This window comes from Pempheris klunzingeri, chromosome 4 (assembly GCF_042242105.1).
Source record: "Pempheris klunzingeri isolate RE-2024b chromosome 4, fPemKlu1.hap1, whole genome shotgun sequence".
Lineage (NCBI taxonomy): Eukaryota > Metazoa > Chordata > Actinopteri > Acropomatiformes > Pempheridae > Pempheris > Pempheris klunzingeri.
In genome coordinates this window covers 16,888,786-16,899,433 of record NC_092015.1, presented here as the reverse complement: position 1 = coordinate 16,899,433, position 10,648 = coordinate 16,888,786, and the positions used below count along the sequence as shown (strand labels likewise).

General features: G+C 43.4%; 2 protein-coding genes across 2 annotated transcripts in view; both read left to right on the top strand.

Annotated features, from left to right (window-relative positions):
- The first annotated feature begins 1,047 nt into the window (after nucleotides 1-1,047).
- On the top strand, nucleotides 1,048-9,555 carry taf15 (TAF15 RNA polymerase II, TATA box binding protein (TBP)-associated factor). Its single transcript, XM_070829154.1, has 16 exons — nucleotides 1,048-1,168; nucleotides 1,920-1,944; nucleotides 2,098-2,131; nucleotides 2,257-2,335; nucleotides 2,663-2,717; nucleotides 3,040-3,308; nucleotides 3,418-3,595; nucleotides 5,364-5,398; nucleotides 5,942-5,974; nucleotides 6,938-7,047; nucleotides 7,330-7,459; nucleotides 7,544-7,648; nucleotides 7,769-7,838; nucleotides 7,942-8,030; nucleotides 8,237-8,372; nucleotides 9,087-9,555. The coding sequence occupies exons 1-16, from the start codon at nucleotides 1,159-1,161 to the stop codon at nucleotides 9,124-9,126; spliced, it is 1,398 nt and encodes a 465-aa protein (XP_070685255.1). The 5' UTR covers nucleotides 1,048-1,158; the 3' UTR covers nucleotides 9,127-9,555.
- A 211-nt stretch (nucleotides 9,556-9,766) lies between these two features.
- The window catches only part of mmp28 (matrix metallopeptidase 28), a 246,599-nt gene continuing 245,717 nt past the window's right edge, over nucleotides 9,767-10,648 (top strand). Inside the window, exon 1 of the mRNA XM_070829912.1 lies at nucleotides 9,767-10,011. Coding sequence (XP_070686013.1) covers nucleotides 9,892-10,011 — 120 coding nt within the window. The 5' untranslated portion in view covers nucleotides 9,767-9,891. The remainder of the gene's footprint in view (nucleotides 10,012-10,648) is intronic.

Sequence of the window (10,648 nt, the reverse complement as noted above, 5' to 3'; positions counted from 1 at the left end):
CCTGTGTGAGGTTTCAGCTCCATTTATTCATGAGGCACTAATGTTGAGAGATCAAAATGACACACTGCAGTGTGCTCACGCTTTGATTATATCAACAGCTGCCCTTATTATGGGTGACTTATGGTAACCTCACCAGCAGCCCGTTTCAAGAAGCAATGGGCTGAACTGCCTGTAGGTTACCTGAACACAACACAGAATCTGATGGACTGATGATAAATCTTGTTCTGGGTACCAAAAAAATCAGTGCCCATAAACATCTCTACAGTACAGTATATTATAAAACTTTTACATTAACATTTTCCCAGTAGACCTTTTTCATGGCAGACATATTGACAACTAGCTGTACTAACATCATTATTGTTGCTTCAACTAATTGTCCCAGTGAGCCATAATGCTGCAGGAGTTAAATGGACTACAGCCATTAATTAATATGATTAAAAGGCAATTAATTAGAATTAAGTCCTCTGTGGAAAAAGGTCTAAGGCATGCACACACACATGCAGAAACACACAACCTTTTGTTTGTCTCTTCAGACAATGACACTGCACAGACCCACGTGTATCAGATGTACTCTACTAGACCTTAACCAAAAACCAAGTGTCAACACATACTGTAAATGTAATGGTTTGAGTTGTATGATGATAAAAAGAGCATGAATAAATAAAAAAAAAAAGATGGGCCACAAAAAATCAAGTCTGAAAAACTTGTATGAACACTTAAAACTACTAGTAGCTGTTTGGTGAACCACCTCACCAACATGGTTATTTAATGTATTATCATTGATAATCGTACTAGTAGTGGTGGTGGTATTGATATTAGTACTATTATATCAGTGTTAGTATGGTCAGACATATATTTAGTGCCCATGGTTTTATTTGTCTCTATAATAGTAGCACCTCAGGCACCACGGCATCAAATGTTGCTCTCCGGCTGCTCTGTGGTGATGAACCCTGGGGGACAGCAGGGGGCGACACGGCCAGTTGTCTGTGGGTTTAAGCGGCGGAGCAGACAGGAAGAAGAAGAAGCGGCATAAGGGAAGTTACCGCAGTGTGCTCGGCTCAGTTCAGTGGCGTTGGGTTCATGTCAGCCAGTGGTTTTATTAGCTAATCAGAAAAAACTGACTTTATTGGTTTTTAACTACACACACAGCGACGCAGAATGGCCACTGGTAAGTCAGCGTCTCTCTTGGTTGTTGTTTTCTCTTTGTATTAATAATGAAAAGTGGGTCGAATAGCAGTGCAGCTAAATTAGCGGACAACCGCGAGGCCAGAAAATGGGCTCCGTCTAATTCCTGGAGCGTGGCTCGTCCTCCTTTAGCAGAACAAAATTAGCTTTATCTGATATTTGAGTAAACGTTTGTCCGATATGAAGTTTTCTTTGACATTTACTCGTTAAGTAAGTGCAGTCGCAGCAGCGCTGTAACGTCAGTTTATGACATGTCGCAGCCGGAGCGGGGCCTTTTGGCGGCTAGCTAAGCTAACTTAGCCCGTGGTGTATGCTAGCGAGCATGAATGCGTCTTTGTTTATACCGATGCCATTGTTTCCCTGCGGAGCGAGAAACGCGTTGTGCCACCGGGGTAATTAATCTTTGGGGACTAGTTTGTAATAATCACTTTTAAACAGCACGCTGTGAAACACGGCAGAGTAAAGGAAGCATTCATACGACTTTGACGGGTTATGTCGTTTCAAAATTTAGCCGAGACCAAACTGACCGCCATTTTTGGTTGGTGTAGTGGTGTGGGGCCGGGCCTGCTGGCGTGTTACTGTCCTACTTAAGTAACCCACTTCTGCCTTTGAGCAGTGCATCATGAGCTGCTTAGTCACCTTGGACTTTAACAACTCAGTGTAGCAAACACTGTGTAGTATTTACGAGAAACTCACTGTACTAACATTAAATCGTTGCTTCGTTTCTCTTTCAGATTCAGGCTACGGTGGCTCACAAAGGTAATGTACAAACCATTAAACAAATATTGAGTTTTTCTATGCACCTGCAGATGAACAGCTGTACACCTTCTTGTTCAATGCGTGTGTAACAAATAACTGTTTTCTGAGTGCACCCTGCTAATAAAGTTAACTGCTTTTATCACGTGTCTGCAGCTATGGATCATATGGCGGCCAGCAGAGTGGACAGGTGAGACCATTCCCCAAACTACCACAGACCTGTTGGCTGCAAGCAGTATCATTCAATATCATTCAGTAAATCATTTTTCAATTTTTCCACTACAAACCGTCTTTCTTGGATTTTCTGGTTGACAGGGTTATGGCCAAGGAAATGGCAGTGGCTCCTATGGAGGACAGAGTTATAGTGGCTATGGACAGCAGGGTGCGACACAAGGTACAGTACATGTCTATGTAATATGACATTTATGCAGAATGGCAGTAATTGGGAGAACCGCTGTGCACAGCACTGATGTCTCCTTTAATTTGGTTAATTCTCTACCAAGACTTACATTTTCACACCTGTGAGTTTATTGCCTTCAAGGGGATAATTTATTTAGATTTGTCATGTGGCAAGTCACTCGTATATGCTGCTGAGTTGTTTGAAAATCAATTAAGACTTGCACCCCCCCCCCCCCAGTGAATTAATCAGTGGGTTGGTTTGAAAGAAATTAAACTGTTTGCAATTTTTTTTTAATTTTCATATCGACTCCTGTGCTTTCAGATGGTTTTGGCCAGTCTCAGCAACAGAGCTATGAAAATTACGGACAGGAATCTGGGTAAGACACTCGTGTCATTATTTTGAGACCTTCTTAAAATATGAATATTGTGATTTGTCTTGTCTTGTTGCATGATTCTGTGCTTCCTGTAATGGTTTAGTCGCATTTAAGATGTAGAACTCCACAGCATATCGAGATGGAAAACTTGCTTTGTAGAAAACTTGAACGCCAATCTAGTAAAAGTAAATCAATTATCTAATAGTTTGATTTGACTAATGTTGTCATTTTCTGCACCACTTCAGGAATGATAGTTTTACTGTTGACAATTCCACAATGGTTTCAAATGTCAAACGTCTCTGTTATGATAATTAATCACTTTCAGGTATGGCGACAAGTCTTCATCATATGGGCAGCAGGCTTCCTATGGAAGCCAAGGGCAAGGAGGAGCCAGCTACGGGCAGCAAAGCTCCTATGGCGGCCAGGGACAGGGAGGCGCCGCAGGTGGTGGTGGAGGCTATGGTGCCCAGGGGCAGGCAGGCGGTACTGGGGGATATAGCGGCCAGGGGCAGGGCGCCGCCAGCACCGGCAGCAGTGGAGGAGGATTTGGCAGCCAGGGGCAGGGCGGTGGCAGCTATGGAAGATGGAGTGATGGTATGAAGAACTGGACTTATACAGAGACTACACCTGTATTCTGTAGGCATGTATACGTTTCGTGCTGTCTAATAAGTGTGGTTGCTCAAGAAATCTTTGTTTGCACCAGGTGAAGGTGGTGGTCAGGGTGGGAGGTTTGGACGCGACCAAGGAGACCGTTCAGACGGAGGAGGTTTCAGAGGCAGAGGCCGTGGCGGCTATGACCGTGGCGGTTATGACCGCAGTGGTGGATATGACCGTAGTGGTGGATACGATCGTGGCGGAAGAGGTGGACCTCCTGGTATGGGGTAAGTTGCATTGTGCCACTGCCCCCAAGGTACCTTTATACACTGAGATATGAGACATGACCTGTTACCACCCAGCCCGTCACTCACTCACTCACTCATGAACTACAAACCATCCACTTAGATGATTTTCATCTGCTCTTTGCCCCAGACTCCACAAGTCTGGTAATTTTTTTTTTTTTTTTTTTTTTTTTAATAATATTAAAACTAATCCATTCAGAGTTGTCACAGATCTCATATGTAATATTCACTACCTACTCTGCACTGTGCTCCAGGTGCCCAATTTTTCAAAACCTGACTTGCCTGAAGACTTGTACAGAAGTGATGCGCTGGTGTTTAATTCACATTGCAGTTAAGATCTCAAATGATCGTTATAACTGGTCACGCAGAGGTTAGAGAAGAGGCGTTTGACCCACTGAGGATCTAATCGTCATCACTGGAGTCTTAAATAACGGAATGGAGACGTGCCTGCCCAAATAGGAGCTTTTAAGGCACCAGAGACCCGGTTGTGCAGTCCTATCAATCAGACAATGGGACGGGGTTTGTCCATTCTGCAACAGGACAGTTGACGACCAGGAAGGGGCACCCTGTGTCAGCTTTGAAGTATTGGAGGTTGTATAGTATTGAGTGAAATGCTCTACCTTAACGGCTGCTTCTGTAAGGAGACAATGCTGCAGTACAACAATTAAGATGCAGAAAAGGGACCAAAACTTGTGCTCCACACTGAGATGTGTACTATGATGAACCATGTTTCTCACCTTGGTAAATGGGGCACTTTCCCTTTTTTAATGACCAGCAAAGGTAGTTTTGAAGAGCGATTGTAGCGAAGATACCCATCTGCCCATGTTTCTGAGGAGAGCAAATATAATGCACGTGCATGTGTCATTTTTTTGGTGTGATCTAAAAGCTCCACATGTTGGTCCACTAAGGAGCATTGTGACGCCAACTGGCACAATTTCTTTTTTACTGTTTATCTGTTCCATGTTATATGTATCCTGAAACCAGCGAAAGCCCTTTTTAATTTAGGCAAGAGCTTTTCTGCCATATTAGTCATTTGACCGCCATCCAAACTATAGAATTTTTGCTGTGCTTTCTTCTTAATTTTTGTAATGAAAGTTGAATCTCCAGCAACCATACTTTTCAACTGCCTTTTGGTGTGTTTCTTGTGCTCTGAGGACCACATAGTAGTTTTTGAAAAATGGAAACTGCAGTGAAACGATGCCCTTAGACTTGGAGCCACATCTTCAGCTGCTTCACATTCAACAGGTTTCATTCAAGTGTTGTATGTTTGACAATGGCGAACATGTGTGTTGTGTTAACATGGATCTACATTTTATACTACAGGTATTCAAAGTGATTGAACTAAAACTCGGACCTCAGTTAAAGGATCTCATAAACGCACTGAGTGGAAGATTGCTTATCAGTTGCTACACCCCTTCACACCAATTTGGCTTCTCATGTTAAATAAAACAAATTCAGCTGGTTTCCAGCTCTTGGTATCCAATCTGGTTGTGAAAGTACCAAATTATTTGTAAATGGTGACCCAGTGACATGCACTAATTGTCTTCACTCGTCTGCCTGATTCAGTCAGAGCTGCCTAGTCGTCTGTTCATTGATCTAATGTCAAAGACTAACGCATTCCTCGTGTGAGACATTTCCACCATAGTCGCACACCCTGGCAGGAGTGCATACTGATGGGGATGTAGGGGAGCTTTGAGCTCTCAGTTGGGACAAAGGAAAAGCCATCATATCTCCAATTTTTCCTCTGCAGAGGTGGTGACCGTGGTGGCTACAAAAATTACGGTGGTAAGTGACGAGCATCAGAACTGTGTCGGTGGGGGAGGAAAGAACTTGAGTTAGCAAAAAGAAAAGGGGGATTAAAAAAAAAAGCTCAGTGAATGCCACCATTTTCATGTCCAGATCCCAAGGGACTCCACCAATTATTCTTAGCTGGATTTCTCATAACTGACTTCAGATATGGTAAAGAACATGGAGCCTGAGTTGTAAAATAATGGTATTGTTGCATGAAGACGAGGGCTGATTGTAAATGACAGAGGTGCTCCCAGGACGAAGAAGGAAAACTTCTAAAACTGGAGACATTTTGGTGGTTTTCATTTCTGGTGTAAGCTCCAAGAAGCAAACAGAATTCTGTTCTTGTTGCAAGGTGTTGGTATGTGGTACAACGGTATGAAAACACCCATCAGAGAGCTGTAAACATGGACATTGTTTAAGTTTCTTTATCATTATGCATTAGTAGGGATGAAGTTAATAATTTGTGTGAAACAGTGAGGACAGTTTCTAAGATTCCTTGCTCAAGTGTCTTCCTCCATCCTCTCCTCTGTTTTACAGGCTCTCGAGACTACGGCTCAAGGGATGAACCAGGTGAGACCTTTTATTTTTTTACCTTTTTTAATTTGTACATGATTAAATAAACAACGTCTGTAGTTATCAATCAGTAGCCCCTTTTCCACCAACATTTCCTAGAACTTTTATTACCGGGAATTTATTTACCTGGGTAAAAGACTTCCTGGTAATCTGTGTGGTTTGCGTTTCCACTGCACCTCAAAGTTCTGGAACATTTATTGAAATCAGGCTGACGTATGGGGGGCGATATAGTACGGCGGTTGGACCCACTGCGACTCTTGTGGTCCTTCAGCTTCTTATAATCTTGCATAAGTTTCTTCAACTTTTCACGAATTTTGTTTCGGCGTGTGCACTACATTTAGATCTGCCAGCTTGTCGGCTATTCTTCCATAGACTTGGTCGTTTCGAGTCGCTGACTCGAAGTCCCGCTGAATTTCTTCCTCGGCAAATGCGCTCAAAAGAGCCTGGACCTCGTCCGTCCACTTCTCGTAGCTTCTCCTTTTGCTCCGTTTTCCAAATGATCAAAACACAAACGAAGTGAAGCTTGTAGAAATTAAATAAGTTTGCAGTCACACTGAACTGCTGCAAATGTGTTCCACCAATCAGCGTTCTTTCAGGTTTTTCAAAATCCCGGGTAAATGAGAGAAGTTCCTGTGGTGGAAAAGGGGCTAATAACAATTTGCAGTCTGTGATGTATCAGAACCTCTAGCCCCCTCTAATGGCCGGTGTGGGAAAATTGCTTCCACATGCCAGTCGTGATGAGTTTGATGTGCCCTTATTTCATATTAGTTCATCAAATCAAAGCTGCCATAGTTTCCTCTAATGGATACATTTAGCAACATTTAGCAAACCTACAGTTGATTTACTGTGAGAATGAACTCACCAGTCGAATGTTGTGCCTGTGAGAGGGATGGTAAATCCCCCCTGAATGGTCTCCACATACAAGCATCGCTGACATTCTCTCACTGATCTTCTCCACAGCTGGCGAGCAGGACAACTCTGACAACAACACCATTTTTGTCCAGGGACTCGGAGAAGATGCCACAGTTCAGGAAGTCGGCGACTTCTTCAAGCAAATTGGAATCATCAAGGTATTGAAATGGTCTCTTAGCTTGCTGACAGATTTTCCTTTTGGTTAATAAAGTCCCAAAGTAAGCATCCTAATGTCTAGAGGCGTGATTGATGCTTTGTGAATACATCATAGTCTGATGTGTAAAGCGTACTTTACTTTGCCTTGGTTTGTTGTTACTCTTTATCCTTTGAACTAGTTATGTTACTTGAGTTTGAACTTGTTCCTGTGTGAATACCTGGCACACAGCCCAATTGGGATTCTTAGCACCAACATCTGGATCTGGTCATTTTGTGCTTTTTAGGTTAACAAGAAGACGGGCCAGCCAATGATCAACATCTACTCTGACAAAGCCACCGGTCGGCCAAAGGGGGAGGCCACAGTGTCATTTGATGACCCGCCCTCTGCCAAAGCTGCTATTGATTGGTTTGATGGTAAGACCACCGGCATTGCTTTCAAATTCTCTAATCACTCTGGTGTCATTCAGCATCCTAATAATTGATGTCTTCTCATTTCAGGCAAGGAGTTTGATGGCAAACCCATCAAAGTATCATTTGCCACCCGCAGAGCTGAGTTCACACAGAGGGGAGGAGGAGGAGGAGGTGGAAGAGGGGGACGAGGAGGTGGGTCTTAATCCAGCTGTGCGCAAATGGCAGATATAGAAAATATCTAGTTTTGAAATGAACGCACTTGTGTTAATGCTGCTGCTGAAGTTTTTCACCAATAGCTGTTTTATCTGTCAGGTTTCAGAGGTCGTGGTGGTGGAGGACCCAACTTTGACATTAAAGGAGGAGACTGGCCCTGCCCCAACAGGTTGGCACATTTCTTTTTTTAATGATCGTTAATGTACAGAATGGGTGCATTTGGTCCCATATTTGAATGTATTTTTATGTATGAAACTGATTTCTGTTTTCAGCTCTTGTGGAAACATGAATTTTGCACGGCGGCAAGAGTGTAACAAGTGTGGTGCACCTAAACCAGGAGATGGAGGGTTTGGAGGTGGAGGTGAGTGATTTTAATACTGTGAGGTTAATTCTGAGCTTCATATTCCTGAAAAACTGCAGGATTTAAGTGATGTCACCAAAAGTAATTTTGAAATGTGTTCCCAATGACATAATATTAACAGCACGTCTGTCCAGTGCTGCTTGTTTTTATCCCTAAAGATCCCCCCTGTCTTGATGTCCTGATATAATCATGGTGACTGTTTGCAGATCGCGGAGGAAGAGGCGGTTATGGCGGTGACAGAGGTGGTGGTTTCAGAGGTCGTGGAAGTTTCCGCGGGGGAGACCGTGGAGGCTTCGGAGGGGGTGGAGGAGGATTCGGAGGGGGCTACAAGATGGGAGGAAGGTTGGTTGTAGCCTCTTTTTTTTTTACAAGTAAACAGGCCTTTTCAAAATGTTTTGCTGATGTAGTTTGATTATCTGACCAGAAGAGAGCGTCGTTGGAGAGTCGACAAAAAACACCAATCCTCTGTTAGTTCTGTGAGCTGCCGTTGACAGTAGAGCGTCACTGTTAGAACACCAGAGAGGAGGACTAGTAGTAGTAACCATCAACAGCACATTCATATCGTGGTTTTATTATTCTATATACTGGTTTGAATGGACTTAGATTTATTGCTTTTCTCCTGCGAACATTATTTAGTCTCATTGTGATTCTTCAAAACGACCGTAGTTCTACCAAACATGCCATTTTAAGTGTCTGCTTATTGTTGTAAAGTGTGTCTATTATGTCTAAATATTCATGCTACATCTTCCACTTATCACCTCTGTGCCCCATGAGGGTGTTTGGTATTTTAAAATGTTGATATATTGCTCCTCTGTGAAGGTGAATTGCTGAGTTATTGATGGAGATTGTTGAAGGACATTGTTTTTATTGAAAGGAAATTAATTCCTCCATTTATAGATTTAAGAGGCGAAGCGGTGGGCGAATGAGAAATTGCTGCCATATTTCACCCATGTCTGCCGCTCGGATGACGAGGGTTAATTCAATGACGGAAGTACACGATGGTCTTTAACTGCACTAACAGACATCTCTGTCTTTTTTTTTTTTCCTTTTCTGCAGAGGTGACCGCAGAGATGACAGAAGAGACCGGCCTTACTAATCACTGAGCAGAACGGAAACCATTCCAGCCCTGGAGTGAAGTGAAGGGAGGGTTTAGTTTGGGGAAAACTGGGGGAAAGGATCTGGGAAAAGGGATCGATCAGACATTCTGATTCATGTACCTTTTTTATGTAGCCAGTGCATCTCGACTATTACCGCTCACCTGGGAGCGAGGGAAGACTGTGTTGAGCTACTGTGATTGGACTTTGGGGCTGATTGGCACTGTTGGCATGTGGTCAAATGTTTGTTTTGGGTTTTTTTTTTTTTCACTTTTGTTTTATTTCTTTGTACATCTTTTTAATTTTCTGTCCAATTCTAGTTGCAGATGTTTTTGTGAGGTAGACTTTGAACCATTGTTTTGTATGAACGTAATAAAATGTTTTACTTGGGTTTTTTTTTCTCAAAATGATATTAAAAACTGTGATCTTTTCTCTGTGCTCCGTGTGACTGATACATCACTTGCAGCTCTAAACACAGGTCATAGAGGCTACTTGTTTAAAGCGTGCTTTAAGCAGCCCTGCTCTGCTGCTGTTTGGCCCTGAGCGGGTGCAGGCGGACGGAGGGGGGAGGTGCCGGCCCTCCCCCTGTAACACTCCCCGCTGCTTCAACAGGCTCCGTCACTGCTCGCAGGGATGGAGATGTGAGGCGAGCAGCAGCATGCTCCCAGGCACTGACAGCGGGCTCAAACTATGAAGACAAACGATCAGCTTCTGAATAGCAATGCGCCATGCAGGGAGCGGGCCGGTGAGACTCTGGGTGTCCCGCAATGAGCCGCCGACCTGCGGACCGGTGCGGAGCCGGACGGGCCGTGAGGGCAGCCTGGATCCTGGCTGTGAGCACCCTCATCAGCGCGCAGACCGCCGGGGGATCACCGCTGGACCCGGAGGTACTCTGCTCCACTCTGCTGTCTGTGGACACACAGGTGTTTGACAGGAACCACTAAGTCATGTGTAGTCAGTACTGATGATTTTTTTGGTGCCACTTTTAACAGCTCAAAGAAAACACAATTGTTTTCATACTTTTACTGGTTTTCTGAAAGTGGCCTTGAAACAATTTTGACCTGATTGTGTTTAAGGCTTCTGCTGTAAAACCTTTAAAGTTGTTTTTAAATGTTTGTATCTAATTGGCACTCCTGAACCCACACAAGCCTGTTTGGATCTCTGAGTTTTAGACTCCAACATAAGCCAGGTCACTGTGTGGGACAACATACTGTACACTGTGAATGACTCCTGACAAACTAAGGGAATGTGTATTCATTAGACCATAGAATGTGAAATGCTTCTTTATTTACTGTAATAACGTTTTAGACTCAGATTGAGAGAAGAGAAAGGTTGCTGCTTCAGTATTTGTATAGATATTGTGCTTTAATAAGACCAGAAGAAGACAAAGTACTTATTTATAAGGGAAATGATCAATTTCACAATAATTTTAATTTCTCTATGTACAACACGGGTCCTTAAATGGAGGTAATGTTAATTTAAACAAAACAAAGCCGTTAAACTCTGGATCAGGTCCCATGGAGC

Bases quoted from the DNA above. Each gene is read 5' to 3' on its own strand.
- taf15 (XM_070829154.1), top strand. The intron at 3,596-5,363 runs GTAAGTTGCATT...TTTCCTCTGCAG, and splicing joins GGTGGACCTCCTGGTATGGG to AGGTGGTGACCGTGGTGGCT. The intron at 8,031-8,236 runs GTGAGTGATTTT...GACTGTTTGCAG, and splicing joins TGGAGGGTTTGGAGGTGGAG to ATCGCGGAGGAAGAGGCGGT.